This window comes from Cottoperca gobio, chromosome 1 (genome assembly GCF_900634415.1).
Source record: "Cottoperca gobio chromosome 1, fCotGob3.1, whole genome shotgun sequence".
In the NCBI taxonomy this organism is placed as follows: Eukaryota; Metazoa; Chordata; class Actinopteri; order Perciformes; family Bovichtidae; genus Cottoperca; species Cottoperca gobio.
The window spans coordinates 19,040,475-19,059,350 of NC_041355.1; the positions used below are offsets into that span (position 1 = coordinate 19,040,475).

The 18,876-nt window shown below is 40.9% G+C and overlaps 2 protein-coding genes across 2 annotated transcripts; both read right to left on the bottom strand.

Moving 5' to 3' along the window:
• Positions 1 to 68: 68 nt before the first annotated feature.
• bmerb1 (bMERB domain containing 1) lies at positions 69 to 13,465 on the bottom strand. The gene is made up of 6 exons (XM_029456030.1): positions 13,179 to 13,465; positions 8,763 to 8,883; positions 5,547 to 5,620; positions 3,521 to 3,635; positions 1,969 to 2,051; positions 69 to 1,864 (listed from the first exon to the last, which is right to left on the bottom strand). Exons 1-6 carry the CDS (start codon positions 13,264 to 13,266, stop codon positions 1,746 to 1,748), a joined length of 600 nt encoding a protein of 199 aa, XP_029311890.1. The 5' UTR covers positions 13,267 to 13,465; the 3' UTR covers positions 69 to 1,745.
• A 714-nt stretch (positions 13,466 to 14,179) lies between these two features.
• LOC115010631 (mpv17-like protein) lies at positions 14,180 to 18,225 on the bottom strand. The gene is made up of 4 exons (XM_029435309.1): positions 17,619 to 18,225; positions 16,362 to 16,432; positions 16,196 to 16,225; positions 14,180 to 15,797 (listed from the first exon to the last, which is right to left on the bottom strand). Exons 1-4 carry the CDS (start codon positions 17,920 to 17,922, stop codon positions 15,552 to 15,554), a joined length of 651 nt encoding a protein of 216 aa, XP_029291169.1. The 5' UTR covers positions 17,923 to 18,225; the 3' UTR covers positions 14,180 to 15,551.
• Positions 18,226 to 18,876: the final 651 nt, after the last annotated feature.

Sequence of the window (18,876 nt, forward strand, 5' to 3'; positions counted from 1 at the left end):
TAACTATGAATGAAGTCACTACCACAGTCCATCTTTCCTGGTAGCTGATGTCTGAGATGACGTTGGTATGGTCAGTGATGTGGTGACGGGACTGAGTGGGCATAGTGGATGTTTTTCTTTTCTTTTTTTTCTTTTTTTCTTCTTTTTTAAACACCCGCCATGTTAAATAAATGTATTTTTATTGGTCAGCATATACAGGTACAGAACCCCCTGAGAGAAAATAGAGAAAATAATTCTGGTGATACATCTTCCAAAGCTGACCACTTTTTTCTGTCCTGTGTTTAGGACTTAAGTAAAGGTGGGAGGGAAAAGCTTTGCAGGATCATTTGCGTGTTTGTTGTTGTAATGCTCATTTTGGCCACAATGGGCTGAAGCGCACCACTACCAGTGTTCTAAAAGGGACTAAAAAAAACATCAGTTTTTCCTATTGGCAGATTAGCACCAATTAGCCACAACTAGCCAAAAGAAAGTACTGATGCTAATGTTACGTAACTTTAGAACACACAATATGTGCACCTTGGGTTTATAGTGCATGGAGAAATAAAAAGCCACCTGGAAGAAAACATTGCACTTCAGCCTCTTGTGGATGAAATTAGTATTACAACACTTTCTCAAACTGTTTCATGGATAATAAAATAAAATAGAAAACTTAAAGATTATCCTACAAAAACCATGAACAAAGGAGAGAAAACAATTTAGACCAGAATCACCAGAATTAATTTTTCCTCACTTGCCTCTCAGGGCTTCTGTAAACTGGGGATTAACCAAAAATAATAATGGTTATGAGCCAGTAGAAACACTGCTACAAAAGTGGGTGATATGAGGTTGCATGCCAGTAAGCATTCACCTCTATAGAGTGAACTGCAAACATTTGGGCACACACCTATTTTTACCCCGTTTTATAGCAAAGTTGCAGTAGAGTTTTAGTCACTATTTTCATCAAGTATGTTCTGTGTTTTAACCTTCACTGACCTCCGATGATCTTATGACTGTGCCAAAGCTTTGAATCAGGCACAGCAGATGTTAAAGAATCACAGAGAGAGAGAGAGAAATAAAATGCTCAAGCCAATGCATGGAGTCAAAAATATTGCTCCGCTCCAGTACAAAAGCGTTCACTTGCTGCCACCCCTCTCCACCATTTACATGCCAGTCGCTTAAATGGCGGCCATATTGTTAGTCTGAGCCACGTGTTCATCGTCCCACCTAGGAACAATGATAAAAACGCAGAGTTGTGTGTCTCCTGAAAGTGAAAGAGGTTCACTGGTTGATGTTAAAGGGATGCAATGGAATATTAAATACCCGTTGTCAAACATGACGGGACGATGACATATGTTTGTTTTTCTTGTCAGAGAACAGAGAACCTCAGCATTTATATTTCATTTTGTGGACATTGTGCTTGTAGTTCTGTAAATGCCTCCACTGTTTATCGACCACATGGTCACAGACCATATTGTCATCGTTAAGGAATGTAACATGACGCAATCTGAATGTAATTTAAGACATACATTTATCAGATTTTTATTTACAATTCCCTCTCCCTGTACTTCATGTACACTGTGGACAAGTGTCTTCACTTACAGGAGGTTTCACTCGAGCACTGATCAAATTAAACTTGATTCCTTTACAGTTTCGAGGGGGAAACGCAGTTAGCAGAGATTCTCTGAGTCACAGGAAGTGATGTATGGCGTGTGATGTGATGTGAGTATGTTGTTTCTGACACGGGGACATAAAGGGGTCCGTGTCAGTTACATGACGGCACACTGGGTGGCTCCACAGCAATCCTTAATGACGGCCACTCCGGACTTGGTGATGGACGGTTTGTTGGGAGGCGGCTCTGGGATTTGTCTCTTAGGCTTCGGAGGATCTTGCCATAAAGAAAGAGGAAAAAGAAGTCACGACACCATGAAAGTGAACAATGCCCCCGCCCCTCTCTGACTGTATGTTTGTGTTTTTGTTTTGGTCACTTACTTTGCGTGGCTTTGAGCTTCTTCTCCAGAGGCATCAGCTTCAGTCTGAGGTACTCAGCCATCTCCTTGTCCTCCTCTTGCTCCCTTGTAAGAGTTTAACATACAGACAAAAGGTTAGCTGTTTGAATACAATGCAATCAGTACAGGCTGGTTTTACTGTCAGTCACAGAAGAGCTTTATGTACCAGTTTGTGCCTCTTATGGGCCTTTTTCACAGTAGATGTTTTATTTTATGTGTTGGATAATAAAATGCATAACGGCTGAATTACATTCAGCTGTTTAAGTTTAAGGGTCCTGGTATTGTGCATGCTGGCTGACTGTCATTACTTACTGGGACACTGGGAGCCGTTATGTTATTAGTAACACCTGCTTTTGGTAGCCAGAAGTAAGATAAGTACTTGATTTTGATTTTTTTACAACACAAGATGCAAAAGATGTAAATGTATTATTTTGTATAAAAATATATACAATTTTTAATTTAGTTCCCATAATAACAAGATCCAAACCATTCAATTTTATTAGCACGCTAAACTGGAAAAAACCCACAACCTCTCAGTTACATGTTAAGAGATGTCATACAGCTCCTCACACGACAGAAGCTCAGCTCAGGTTTACTCCATCTGCTCATATGTTATACTGTAATGTTATACTGCAGTCATTGTTTGTGAACACACCACATCAATAAATCATTTCATATTGAATTCTTAAGCATCGTGAACCCCCCACCCCCCTTTTTAATATATATGTATGCGTGTGTGTGTTTTTTATTCCTCTGTCAATAATCTTTTTGTCTTTTTCGCTCTTTTGTTTGAAAAGCACAAAAAAAACTGGAAAACAATAAATTGACGTTAGCATTTACCTCAAAGCACCAATGTACAGCCTCACAGAGCTGCTAGCTAACTTAACGTTGTTCACAGACTGTCCCTCAGCTCTGCGATGTGAGTGTAATGACAATAGACGGGAAGCACGAGCTAGGGCTACACGCGGCTTTGATTTTGACATCACAACTGTACACTCTTTTCTGCGGCGCCTCAGTGCATCACAAAGAATAACTGATTAAACTGATTAAAATAACCCATAAAACAAGCATATCTGATAGTCCAAATGAGCCTTCGGAGTTGCTGAGACCATTTGCTCATCCAGTGTTATAGAGCCAGACTGTGATCTTACATCATTTAATATCACGTCTATCTGAATGTTATCTCCGTGTCTCACTCTGTGGCTTATCTGTGGGAGCTGAGGAGGAGATGACAGTGCAGAGTCATGGTCATCAGTCAGCCTCCACACACACACACACACACACACACACACACACACACACACACACACACACACACACACACACACACACACACTCAGCAGGCAGTGTTGTGATGATGAAGTGACCCCCGTCCCCCGCCTTTAGTCATGCTCACATTTACTTTAATGAGTCTCCTTCCTGCTGTTTCTCAACCATCCAATGTCTATCAAGTGAAGACACAAGCGGCTCAATCCAACGCTGTTTGAGTAAACAAACAGTCGGATATTAACGGCGCCTGTGTGGGAGCGCTCTACCTTAATCTCTCCACCTCAGCATCGTCGACCAGGAAATCCCTCTTCTGCACCAGTTTATGAATCTTCAGGATCAGCTCTTCTTCCCGCTGCCTGTGCTTCTTGTTTTTTTCTTTCTCTGTGGGGGAAGGAAAATGAAAGTCATAAACAAATTAATAAATGGATGACTGGAGGGACAAGAAGACGGAACTGAAAACGTAGTATTTTACTACAACATCACATAAAACATAAATGAAGGCTTTGTACATTTTGTTGCTTGCAACTGACCTTACAGCAAAGTCAGCTGGCTCTTAAACACTGAGTCACAAACAGACCCTTAATTCTCCCCTCATGTATCATTTATAACAAATAAGGCACTGACTTAAATATGGAAATGCTAGAGAGACGGTTTTGGTTTCCTTTTGCAAAGGAGTTTGCATGCACAGTCAGAGATCTACTGACGTATCATCCTCTTTGCTTTGACTCTTTCCTAACCTTCACTCTCCAAAGCACAGGAAAATACATAAACAAAGTACACACACACAAACACACACACACGCACACGCACACACACACACACACACACACACAGACGTGCAGACAGTTGCAGAGGTAGGCTGTCTGACACTGCTGCTGGCATCTATAGGCTAGGTGTGGAAAAAGGGTTTGAAAACGTCTGCAAACATCAGCTCTTTCTCTCATCCGGAAACAAAGTGGAGCAGTGCGGCTACAGTGTGTTTCCCCCGGGGGCAGAACTATCTGAGGGGCGCATGGCTACAATTTATAAATCCCAATGTCAGAGCAGCCAGAGAGGCTCACGTGACTCATTGTGCTGGAGTGAAGTAATGGGCTGCCAATCCCCTCAGCAACTGCAAACATGAGGCCCCAGTAGCTCATGGGAATGTCAACGAGGGGCAGTTTTTGTTTGACAGTGTGCAGTTTGTGTGACCGCTAATCCCACATGCATAGTGGGCGGACACAATAATAGGAACACTAGGAACTACTATAATGTAACGCAATCTAATCAAAGCTGCAGCCATCATTGAGGACAGAGAGGTCACGTCCTCTTGCTTTCTGGGAATTTGAAGGTTTTGGGGAAGTTTTCATCCCACAATCACAAACAAACAAATGGTGGATATCTTATGGGCATATGCCAGTCATTCATTAGAATTTATATTTAAATTTGACAACTTGTCAACTGGCAAAATTAAATAAATAAAAGATTCATATTTCTCTATTTAATGAAAATGATTTTTTCTGCCGATGCGCATGTGTGATATGGTCGAAAGTTCCTGAACTTAAAGCTATAGTATGTATATTTTGAAATTAAAAAAATAACGTTACACCTTACAAATTAAAAGTCAAATGTATAATTTGCACCCTTGCTAAAGTTAGGTTGAGGGGGTTGCACTGGGAGGATTCATGACCTCAATATTTTTTAAATCCTGACTGTAGCCCTGAATCAAATCAACACAAATCAGGACATCAGAAATGGCCACAGAGGCAAGTCAAGGCCTTTCAGACAACATTCATTAAAACGTAAGCTTCAGAGGAGTTTGTCACATGATCAGGTGTTTCTGATGCAGAGATCACGGTGGTGCAGAGCTTCATGTATGCGTTACTATGTGTGATACAGACATCACTGGAACTGACTGGAGATAAACCAATATTTGATTTTGTACTCTGCGCCACAAAAACACAGCACAAAAACATCCAGGGGGTACCAATGTTTATTGAGATTCATTTTGGTTGCCTTGCCTGGAGAGCTTCCCTCAGCTCTGCCTTCACAGTGAGGATCAATGTGTGTTTGTATGATTATCTCTCACTCATAACTCCACCACGTCCCTGAGACTCACCATCAATCCTGAGCAGTTTAGCGCCTCGACTCTTCCTATAAATCACCATGACGCCTGCAGAAGCACTTTCTGCCAAAAACTCTATTTTCGGCCGTGGACAGTTTTGCACACAGAGGATCAATTCTGAGAGGTTTATTTCCTGATATGCTTACAGCTGGTTTTCTTCAGAAGGTATATGTGAGTTTGAACTGTACCTGGTGCTGTGACAATCTGTCTCAGCTCCTGCTTTAAACTCATGATGTCTTTGCAGAGCTGAATGTCATCCATCCTGGGAACAACAAAACCAGAAAGAAAACAGTGAATCCCTGGCTTCCATCAGATTAAAGAACAACAGATATTATTAGCAGCTTCCTGAGCCCTGGAAGAAAAGCAGGCGTAGCTGAAAAATCTGCGGGAAGGATCTAAGGAGCAGCTTTATGTATTTTTGAGCAAGTGAAAAATTCCTGAAAGCACAGAAATTCTTTTTTAAGACTTGAATATGACCCGAAACATACATTATACAGAACTTGCATTATTTGAAAAACATCCCAACTAAGACTAGGAAAAAAGTAGATTTTATTTGTTGTCTATTAACCCTATAATTCCCAGGTTTTCCCATGAACCGATTGGTCTATCAACATATAAATAGCTCTGGTTCTTACAAACACAACAAACTATCACACGTTGGTTGTAACCACTCTTTGCGCAATGTTATGGCGATCCAAGAAACAAGCGAGTTTGTTTGTATGGCGTTCTACTTGATGGGAAAGTAGCCTTTTAGTTTTCACCTGTTTTATTGATTTGAGGATGTCATACGATGTAAGATGGTCTCACTAAGTACTTGGATTCAGTACGAGCTAACATGTTTGATACCTTCCGAATTGTTTTTGTATTATTATTTTTGCGCTGCAGAAAGGACTCAGCCTTTGTGCTTTCAGAATTGTATGTGTGTAATTCATCAGAAACTTTTTAATGCAATTAATTCTCATTAAATATGACTTTTTTCAAAGGATTCTGCTTTTTTTAAAAAGAAAATGTGCAAAACATCCTAATTTGAAACTAATAAAACTATTAGCTACATGACTTTGATATGCAGATAATTAGAGATGGACAAAACAAAAAAACACATTTTCTTTGGATTCTTTGGACTAACAATTAATATAAATCAGAAACAAACATTAAATCCTCCCATTTGCAAACCTGAAAGGGAATGTTTGCTGAGTGAGTGAAGTTTGAGTTAATCAACTATTCTGTCGATTAAATATTTGATTAGTCGACAAATCACTTCAGCACTAATCCCTGCTGCTGTACTGTAAGACCCACTCTCACTAAGACATCACAGCATCGGGCCTGAGGTGCCGCACATCAGCAGAGTGTGTGCAGATGAAAAACATGCAACATAAATCAGAGTCCCATGCAGCCCTGACATCTCAACCTCGGAGGGCTCGATGTTTCCCCCTCTTCCTCGCCTAAAGCTCCGGCTCTCTCTCTGCGGAGCAGTGACAGCTACCACAGATTTAATTCTGCTTGTGATAGATCAGGCCGATGACTCATCCACAGCCTCCTCCTCCACCTCCTCCTCCTCCCTCTGCATTTATCCCTGTTGCTCTGTTTTACACCTCCCTCCTCTTTCTCTCTCCCCCTTGACCCCTTCCTGCTCCTCCTCTCCTCTGTTTTCTGCCTTGTGTTTCACCCTCTCAGTGCTATCTGTCGATTCCAACAGCTTCCGTACTCTGACACTCCATCTGCTACTCTGTGTGTGTGTGTGTGTGTGTGCGCGTGCGCGTGTACCCAGAGACGTACGCACGTAAGCAGCGTGGCGGCCAAATGAAGCCTTTGAAGTGGGCGTCTGAATTAACTTTGTCAACTGAGTGAGCTCTCTGAGATGTTTATCAGCTTCATCAAACACCTCCACCGTCACGCTGCAGATGTTAGTCGTGTAATGACCCACAAAATAACTGTTCTGTCGGATATGTTCCAGTGCTGCGGAGATAATGTGATACAGTTCCAACATATACAAATAAACAGTATCCAAGACAGTGGCTCGTATTCTTGTCTATTCAGTTTGATAAAGGGCCAATATTAGACACTTCATAATGTTGCGATGCAGAGTTTATGTTCCTTGTTCATTTGAAGTGGGTTTGGAAAAGCGAAAGAAAACAAGTTCTCTGCTTCACATTATATCAAAAACAACAAGATATGGGGACAAAACAAGAAATCTTTTCAGCTCAACAACAAACTGCATTGTTGAACAGCTTTTCAGCTACACTGGAATGCTTTACTTAATCACATACAGTAGGAGTTTGAAATATGTCATTTTATATCACAATATCAATGCATGAGAAACTGTGCGTGTGTGTGATGGGTATCCTGCTTATTAGCTGAAAAAAACGTATTTTTTTTTAATGCAAAAATCCTCCTGTTTATGGATTTGCAACAATGTTCAGATACAAACAAAGATATTTAAGGGATATTAAATATAAATAATGTGGCAAAAATCTCTTGTGGCTGATAAATGTATATATTTGAACCATACAAGTACTGTGAGTTAGTTAAATTAGTTGATCGACATAAAAGTTAGAATCGATTAATTATTTAATCAATGTCATTTAGCGATTCATTCATCGAGCAGAAATGCCAAATATTTAAGGCTTCAGCTGCTTAAATGTCAGGATTTGCTGCGATTACTTGTCTTACGCTAAAGTAAACTAAATATTTTAGGATATTGGACCATATTTGATAGTAAAGTCTGCTGCCTGTTACAACAGCCGACACAAGCACTGAATGACTTTGAGATTCTCCTTTAATTCCTGCTCACTCTCTGTATGTAAAGCATGTTGCTGGATATTCTTTATATTCATTTGCGCAGATGGCATAAATGAACATTGTAATACATGGAGAGACTGTGTTTTTAATCTATTTTGCCCTGGTGAAAACAATCATTAGTTTGTTACTTTAGAAAATGTTCAGTATTAAACTGCGTATTTGTCTGATCAATGTATCAACATCCATGGTGTCGTGCTCCACAAAAAGCTTAGACACAACATTCCCACGATAAATACAACGAGGGAAGAAATAAGGTGTGTCATCCCAAACACTGATCCATAATCCTCGGGGCTGACGAGGAGCCATTGAGTTCATCACGGTGACTCATTCAGCTGCTATTGGCATGTCCAGCCCTCTGCATGATCAATGGACAAACGTGCGGCCCTGTCTCTGTATCGTCTTTAAAACAGCACACTTATATCACAAGGAGAAAACACTTGAGCGTCTTGTGCAGTCCGTCATGAGAGTGTCAACACAGAGAACCTTATTATCCACTCGAGGACAGCACAAGGAGTTGTTATGACATTGTATCGATTCAATCTTTGTCACACTCTATTACGTTTGGTGGGACAAAAACTGTAGAAATTGTCAGTTCAGCAACTCACATGAAGCGCAGCTCTGACTCCCGACGTACTAGGACCTCTCGCAGGCGCTGGATACGAGCCATCTCCACCTCGATCTTCTCTGGATCCATGGTGCTCTCCGCCATGGACACATCTGAATGACCTGGGAGGCAGAGGGAGAGAAGGCACGGATGAGTACAAATGAATAAGGAGGAATATGATAGGAGACTTTATAGGCAGGGAGAGCAGGAGAAAGAAACCCATAACATCGTACATTTCATATCCTTTGAATTTGTGTTGTAAATGTATCTCCAAGTTCCTAATTGTCTTGTTTAACTGTTGAAAACTTTCTCTCAGTGTCAGCGTCTTGGCAGACACATTTGTCACCTCGTCCCCCCATGAAGTGTCATCTCACGTCAGCCAAGAACACGATATTCAGAGAGAAAGCAGCGTGTGTAATTCAGAGAGGTGATTTGTGTTTTCTAGTCACAGCAGTGCCTCAAGCACAAAAGACTGATTTCCATTAAAAAGCTTCAATCATTGATGATGTAAAAAATGTGTGTGTAAAAAGAAAAGTGTTTAAAGGAAGAGTTTAGATTTGTTGAAGATGGGTTGTATGAGGTATTTATAAGACGGACGGGGAACTGATATGCTCTCTTCAAAGACTCTTCAAGTTTTCCCCAGCACACTTTGGTATTTCAAAGGGTTAGTTTGGATTCACCAAAATCACACAATAACACAAACTAACTAACCGATCAAGGCAGAGGTAGACCAGCAACGTTCTGTGAGGCAAAGTTACTGTTTTGTCTGGTGGCTTTGAAGAGAGCAAAGATGGATATAACGGCTTCAGTTTCCCTTTGTGTCAGCAAGGTAAAGCGGTAAAAGTATTCTAAATATAGCGTACACTTAAACTGATATTGCCCCCGTCCACAGCAGTACATTGCTTAGCTTCCGTGTCTGTTTCTCCAAACTGCTGACGGTCATCGACTGTAGGTAATACACTGACTATGGATAAGTATCCCATACAACCCAGCTTCAAACTATCCAAACTATCCCTTTAAGCATGTACATAATAAACACTTTGAGATCCTTTTCCAAAGCAGAAGGTTGTCAAGGAAGAAAACAAAGTCCTCCCTGACCTCACACTCTCCATATCTGCCCATAACGGTACTGACCAAACACGTACTGTACTGACCACTGCACACGCTGCTGCTCTTGCAACAGACCGACCTTACCAGCACATTACAACATGCAAACAACAGTATCTTGGATCTTGGTTTGAAGACACAAATATATTGGTTGCAAGTCACCAAACTTTCCTCCTCCCAATATTCCCATCTGTCCATTGCAAATCATTAAAGGAGCACTCCGTCAGTGTTACACATGAAGACCAGTTTACTCAGCCTATGAAAACAGTTGTATAATGTCTTCCGTGGCTCTTGAAGGAGCTTCGTAAGGTTTTTTGTGAAGAAGAAACTGAGATAACCCTGATGATGTCATAGTGACAACGTCAGGGTTATCTCAGTTTTCACACTTCAAACTTTTAACAGTTTGTGTTACAAACTGGAGGCGTGGAGTTTGCAAAAATGTTGGCATTAAACAGGCAGTGAGGGTATAATTAAAGGCAAGTTGCATTATGGGAAGTGTAGGATGCTGGGTTATTGGGTTGTGACCCATACTAGAGGCTTAGTCAGGATATCTCAGTCTTTGATGCTTATATATTATTTAAAACAGTTTTTCCATCTCTCACAAGCCCCCCATTATGGAGATGTAACACTCAATACTACAATATAATGAGATACCACCTCTCACGTGTCAAACTTCACACTGCATCTCTGTAGGCATGAATAGTTAGCAGTTATCTTCCACTTTTGTGCAGAACATGAATATTCAGCAAATGCACTACAGTGAGAATATAAACCAAACATGCAGTTGACAATGATACCTGCTGTCAGAGTCCTGCAAAAACATGAGGGCTGCAAATTGCAATGACTTCCATCAGATTGATATGCTGATTCTGTTCTTGTTGAATCGAATGAATGTCCAGCCTACAATCTGTCAAAATTGAGTGAAAAATGACCATTACACTTTCCAAGAGACGAAGCTGTCAAATGTGACGCATTTTGTCTTGTAACATTAGAGGACTGGATCGGCTCCTCGTCCTCCTGCAGCGACATAAGCTGCAGTCTGCGTTTGTGCTACTTTTCATGGATGCTTGCTGAAGACAGAGCTGACTCACCACAGCAGACAGAAGTCTGCACAGGAGGGCTCGGGTTTGTTTGTGCCTCGCTGATGTTGAATCATCACTGATGCCACAATCAAACTTTATCTCATGGAACTGCAGCATGATCCAAAGCACAGCAGGAGAAAAACTTTGAGAAATGTTTTGTTTATCTCACTGCTGTCCTCGGTGTCTTGTTTTTCTTTGAGCACTCCAGCCACATGCTCGCCATCAATGAGACCAAGCTGCAATAAGTCCTGAAAAAGTGCCAGCTTAATAATGTCTTAACAGCTCCCTCTCATCTGGGCAGGCTGCTCACACATACTCAACATTAAAGACATTACAAGGATCGGACAGCTTCCATACTTCCTAATTAAAAGCAGCTTCTTCCCAGGGACATGTGAGGTTATCTCAAAACAAGCAACCCTGATCCTCACATCGGCTGCAGATGTGAACCAGACTCCTCACTCGCTCTGGTAATTAATCAGCTTGAATTAGCCCTGTTTCTGGATCATCAGTGTACATCAGCATTATGATTTAATGAGGAATAAACAGCCTGGAGAACGCGGATTGTACGCGGTGCAGCGGCCACATGGGAATGTCAGCATCTGTATGACATCCAATGCAAATGCCCCTGACACATCCTGCAGTATATATACACTGCTGCTGCTGCCTCTGGACCCCCCCCCACCCCCAGGCTGTGTGTGTGTGTGTGTGTGTGTGTGTGTGTGTGTGTGTGTGTGTGTGTGTGTGTGTGTGTGTGTGTGTGTGTGTGTGTGTGTGTGTGGTAGACACACAGAGAGAGGAAGCAATGGCTGGATCTGTGTCTAAAAATATCTACTGCATTTGTTTCCTTCTGCTCTGAGTTAATCTGTACATTTTTCACACCCTGCTCTACTGCAATGAGTTATCGTCACTTTGTCAGTGGAACCAACCAGGACACATCTTGTTATGACCGTGTTGCTTCTGTCAACACATGCGTCACTCATGGCCCCGTCATCTCTGTGGGATTTGATAACGGGACAAAATAATAGAAACATATGATACCACAGCTCCGCAGCTAATGATGTTTGTTTTTGTCAAAGCTGTGTTTGTTTGACTTTATGGTCACTTTTGAAAAATATTGTCTGATTCCTGCTTCTCCGAAGTGAGAATTTGCTGCTTTCCTCAGTTTACGTTTGAATATCTTTGGGTTTTGGACTGGGGGTTTAAAAGACGTCACATTGGGCTCATGAATATTGTAACAGACATTTTTATTTCAATTATTTGTTTTACATTGTCACGTTTTACAGACAATGTTTGAGAATAATTGTCAGTTGCAGCCCGAAATAGGGCAAGTAAAATAGATGCAGAACAACACAATAGAAACATGTTATTTAGTAGCACTGCAGCTTAAAATGTTAGAAAAAAAACCCTTTTTGTCTTTTCCTCTTAAATTTTGATTAGGTTTTTGCAAGTAGTTTAATTGTTATTTATTTATTAATTCTCCTTGTGCTTTATGACTCTGCTATGACTTGCATATGCATATACCGTCATAATGTGTTTTTTGAGCTACTTCAATCTTTGTATCGTATATCACTACCTAATGTAATGTTGTGTATAAGAAGATACAAACAAAAAAAGAGAGAGGAGTTTGTTTAGCTCTGTAGTCATTATTCAGGGTGTAGACTGTGGTGCTGTTGTATTGTGCCAATAAAAACTGGTATCATCGTGCAGATAAAGTCATCTTTGTGCTCACCCTCACCCTATGTAATAACTAATGGAGAGGAATATATTTGATGGATTTTATCTGTCCTTCAAACTGTCAACTTCCACACATTTTGTCATAACCTCAAAAATCTTCTAAATGTGAAATCCAGAGTATGTTCTATTGATCAGAGCCGAGGAGCAGGGTATTGACTCATATCTGCTTCTGTCATCTCAGACTGAAACAAAAGAACACAAGTTTCTAAATGTGCTGGGCTTGCTGTATTTGTAGGTGTACTCCTTGGCCCAAATTCATTCACAAACCGCACAATACCCATGCATGAAGGCGAATTAATAGGCCCTTTAGCATCGAGTCTGCGCTATTGATACATCCCAAACCTTTGTGAGTCACGTATTAACCATTTCAACGCTAACAGCTCACTGGGGTTTCACAGAGAGGAACATAATGCTGAACAAACGGAGACGTTAGCCTGCTATTTCTCACCACAAGGCGGTAAAACAACATTATATTATTAACACACAACGCTCACCCTTGTCCGTTGTCCATGCAGTTTCTGACACAGCGCCGTAGCTCCTGAGCGCGCGCTCGGTGTCCGAAATAGATTTCTTCAGTTCCATGTCGGTGAAATGCCCGCGCGCCGAAACCAGGATACGAGTGTTTCAGCTCTAAATCTACACGGCTTCTCTGTGTGCGCACGTCCCTTCAGATAACTCAGTTTCACCCAAGGCTCCAGCGACCCGAGACGTTGAGCATCTTTATTCAGGCTTTCAAGTCCCTTTGACGTGTGGATGGAGAAGAGGATGCAGGGAGCATGCGCAGTGCGGGCAGGGAGGTGAAGACTTGGGAGACACCCACTGATACCGAGATGACGTTAAAATAAAACAATAGGCACGCAGTTGCACTGGAGTTTTTATTAGCAGCCTGTTCAAGAATTTGTTTTATAGTATGCCAAAGCTCTGATATATGTATTAATCAAAAATAAAAAGCTAGCAGGGGGTAATGGCTCTTTAAGCTTTTTGCCTCTGAAGTGTACTTCTGCTTGTTTGTGGCAGGCTGAAATAACTGCCATTGGATAATTGGCAGATGTTTCCACATAAAGGGATCCGGTTGTCAAGATTCGAGAGATGGAGTCTGCATGAGCTGTCTGTTACACATTTAGAAACTACTTTATTAATAGGTGCCTAAAGCTTCATTATTTAAGTCTTACAAGCAGGAAGAGATAAAACGCAGGCTGCAGAAAAAAGCACTGAAGCAGCAGGGAGGCCGTTTCAAAGTACGTGTTGTGCTCAATATATTCCCTCAAGAGATGGAGACAGAGCTGCAGTTGAGTAATACAGAGGAATGAGTAATATCTCTGTCTGAACACACGCCTAAACACACCCAGGGTGTACCTCTGACAGCAAAATATCAGAGGTACTTGCAATATGTCAGATCAAGATTGAGCATAAGAAAACTGTTGTACAATATAGAATGTTAAAGCGTGTCACCCAAGGTCAGTAATAATAGATTTCTGATAAACACACAATCAGACGATGTTTACAATTTATTCAACACAAAATATATTTATCTCTACCAGTTAGTGCAACTTTCGTGCAAAATGTGATCTAATCATTTGTTCAGTACAGTCAACAATACTGACGCTTCTTAGTGATATCAAAACACATCAATAAGATAGAGAAAGAAATGTCAGTTCACAAATCTTTGAATGAGTTTATAATATTAGCCAGTGCTCAGTTGCTGAAATAAACAAAAGGAATATTCACATTGATTTGATTTAAACTAATAATAAGTTAGTATACTTAAGGATGCAATTTAAATGATCACACAGTAGATAGATTTTTCTGCATTCCAATTTGTCGTATTATTAATGTTATTCACAGTATTAATTCAGTTCTGTGAGACAGATCAAATAATATAATCACACAGCATGTCTTGCATATGCTACTTTAACTCCATATTAGAATCAAATACATCAGGAAACTATTAGACATGTTCTGTGACACCACGGATTTCCGTAAAACAAAGGAACACAAGTGAATAAAATGTTTGTTTTTTGATAATTATGTGAGACAGGAGAGAGACGTTTGCCCTAAACCCTTTCAATTCTATATATAGGAATAACTGTCAGCTCTTGTACTGAGTTATTTTTAAAAATGACCTCTATAGAAAAGTGCTGGGTGGAGGCATCTGACATTTCAAGACTCACTGCCAGCAAGGAAATATATAAAGTAATATTTAAATAAATTATAATGATAAATTATATAATTATAAATAAAATTAGTAAATGGTGCCAAGAGATAAAAAATAGAGCACACTCCACAGTATCACATTAACATAAAGTACAACAGGCAGCATTTCCACATTCAAGTAAATGGATGTTTGAGACAACCTTCGTCAATCATTCGACAAACTCAAAGTAATCTTAAGTAGTTTCTCATTATGTAAAGGGCCAATGGTTGAACATGTGGAAATCAAAAATGTATTTTCAGATATGTTTTAGAGTTTTAAAAAAATACATATTTAAAATGGATTGTTGGTACCTGTGTGCCTGTGTACTTAGCACTGTAAACAGGAACCCAGGCAGAAAGTCCTCAGAGATCAGGCACAGTCTTAGCACCTGTGTTAATGAAGAGAGTGATATTTAAAGACTTGTTTTGAAATTTGCCTAATTTTATGAAGTAAAAAGTCTAAGCTAATAAATTAACTGCCACTCCACATTGTGGAATGAACTCTTCTCCACTTTCAATCCAGATTTTAGATGTACAGCTGAGGAACGTGGAACGTCAACCTGAGACGTTCCCATCTTCACAGCGTCCTTCCCAGACATAGAAGTCCTCAAGGATCCTTAAATGTGGTCCAATTAAACACGGGGACTCTCTTGTTCGAAATTTGAAAACATACTTCAGTTCTGAGTACGGTTAGATGCTACTGGTCCCTCTTTGGAAGCATCTATCTGAACCTCAGAGTCAATTTTCTCCTTTGTGGATTCTGCTTCACCCTCTTTAGGAGGGAACATCCATGCCAGAGCGGCAGCGGCTGTGCCGTCACCGCTCTGTCGCGAGAAGCAGAGGAAGGTGGCCCAGACGAAGGCGCAGCAGCCGGTGAACGGGGTCCGCAAGTACAGAGGCACCAAGGCAAAGTTCAGAAACTGGGAGAGACGGATAATGATTATTGGATATTTATGTCATTGAGATGGTATATTTCATATCAATAAATAATTCAGATTTATTTCTGTGGAGTACTTTCTAAAAATAAATCATTCCTATGCAAGTATTGTTGAGATGTCACAAAAATACAGTATTCAGCCTTTGCTTTGCAGTTATTATAATATTTGGCATAGATCTAATAATTCTGCAGGTCTGTCTTTCAAAATGTATCACATATAACAGCGATGGAAATAATGGATGTATGAGGAAATTGAAGATTTTAATAGGTCCCCTACACATCAGGTTAACCACGAGGATGTGAGCTGTGAGCAGACCTTTGATCTTACATGCTCTTCACTATATATTCTCCATGGTGTGTATTGAAGATGTTAATATTTACCTGCATAAATGGCCAGAACATTAGCCCGGTCTGAAAAGAGAGATAAACAGAAACAAGCACAAAACTGTCAAAACATGTCACACTTTGCAATACATTTCCAACGGAAGCGCTCGAAGGAGCCAGCGAGACGAACATGCTGTGACAGCCCGTCTCTGCTCCTGCTCACCTTATATGTATTCAGGAATTTTTCTCTCCAGTCTTCAAAGATGTCATCTTTGCCCTCCAAGAAGCTGACACCTGGGTGAAAAACAAGAGTGATGACAGTTCATTGTCTCAGCTGGAAAATGATTGAACTGATGGAAGGTTAATAGTCAGACAGGGAAAGTGGACTTTGAAGATACAAGAAAAATGGAGGGTTTTGAATCCTCTTCTAATGATCACACACAGGTACACAGCACACACAGTGAAATGCAGACTCTGCATTTAACCCATCCTAGTATTAGGAGCAGTGGACAGCTATTATATTATCAGCGCCCGGGGGGGGAAATGTGTGGGGGTCCGGTGTTATGGCATTATGTCATGTCATGTTTAACAAGCTGTGTTATTGATACACTGGCACAAATATTGCAACACATTCTCTTGCAAAACATTAGCAGTACAACAACAGCGTGTACAAATTTTGGATTAAGCATTTATAAAGTAACCGATCATTTGAATGTAGTTTGCTGCTTTGGTTTTCGACAGTAAATCTATAAGATTTGACTTAAAACAAAGCTTTTTTCCTTGGTCATCCATGTACTTGTTTGTATTTGAATGAAAGCCCACATCCACATCCACAGCCCACAATCCTGATGTTGGGAGTTTCATGTCCTCCAAGTTTTATTAACAACAGACTATTAAATCTAAATAATAAACTATTGGAAGATTACATACCCAAAGACATTCATCTGTGTGTATACCTGCAATACTACCTTTTACAAAGGCTACTGTTGCCACTTGATCTGCACTTTCACGTTTTACTTTCACTTCTTACTTTTAACTATATTTACAATCTTGTATGTGTTTACTATTTTGTATATCTTGGGCATGTTGGTATATTTTCAAATGTTTTTTTGTTTATTTAGTTAATTATAATGTACAGTACTCTTATTGTGCACTGCCTGGGAGTTTGAAGCAACAACATTTAACTATAGGCTTTTGGTATGTTTATGTGATGTAAGGTCATCTGCTTGGAGCATATAATCTGCTCAGTGATGACTTTCATGTGACCTCTGCTAGTCAATGTATGTTTCACAGGACAATGATCAACTGCTGATGTTTACACTGCACGAGAAGAGCTCTGACAGGACCTTGGGGTCAGGTTGCAAATTGTCAGATATGCGATCTGTTTTGAGGTTAACCATTGACTGCCCGGCCGGCTCTCAGTGGGCCCGGAGCAGCAGCTGTCCTGCCCCGGCCTGCCGTCCCACTACCCGGCACTGACCTGTGTAGAAGACGCTGGTAGCCAGCGGTGCCGCTGTGGTCTGGTCCAGGAGCAGCTTCCTCAGCACCATGCGGACGGAGTTACCGGGAAAACTCCGCTCCAGGAACCGCATCCAGAAGAAATTAAAGTTACCATGGAAACCGAAAGCGACCACGGCGACGTTCCGTGTGTGTGTCCAATCCATTTCCTCCCTGCGCGAGAACCACTGGTGCACGGAGTCACCTCCCGCGAACAGACAGCCGTACAGAGTGACGTTAGTGACCCACGGATACCGACGGACATGTCTCAAAAACGCCTGTCGCATTATTGTACCGTTACTGTCGCTCCGCGGAATGAAATATGGTGTTCGCTAAATGTTTAAAGCTAAATGTGACAAATTACACCGGCCGGCATCTGTCTGAATATCTCCGCGGCATCACGAACATTGATCTCCGTCCGGATCTCGATGGAAAAGGCTCACAAGGCTTTGAAGACAATATCCGTGTTTCTCGTAACCTATACTGAACGTTGTAAAGTCATATAATCTCAGACAGGACACTTGCTTGTTATGCACCATCCAACACCCGGCACGGGACCTGCCAGTCCACTACCAGTCGGGTGGACTCACTCTGCGTAAAACTACCACGCCTCTTTTTACGTAAAAAGAATCCCAGTAGGTTACACAGTTAAGGGCGGAGCAGCAAACCCTGAGCAGCCACGGGAGCCCAACCTGACACAGTACCTGGACCTACGTGTCAGCTACCTGAGGTGATCTGGTGTTGCTGTGAAAAAAAGTACTATCACCATAGACATGGTTATCCGGCGCATCAGGGACAGCTTCAGTGAAATTAAGCCTTGTTTAAATCCACCATGTTACTCTCAGTGGTGGCAAAATGAGTGAATTTACAGGAAGGACAATAGGTATTTAGAGTCACCTAGACACCTACCTGTCTGCCATGTAACAGGTGCATCAAATACCTTACTGACTATTACAGGATTTGTGAGGCTAATACTGATATTGATATTTCATCGTTTTAAAAATCTGATAAAGATATGTAAGCAGATTCATTCCTTTACATAAACAAAACATTTGTTATATGGATCACTTACATTTGTTGCCAAGATATGTTCACAATGGCACACGGTATATAAATTAAGCTTAGTCAGTGCTCCCTGATTGCGTCACAAACGACATAATAGAGACACGGTTTCTAAATTCCTAGACTTTGGCATTTCTGTAACGTTACTTCTTGTTATTTATCAGTCGATGGACTATCAT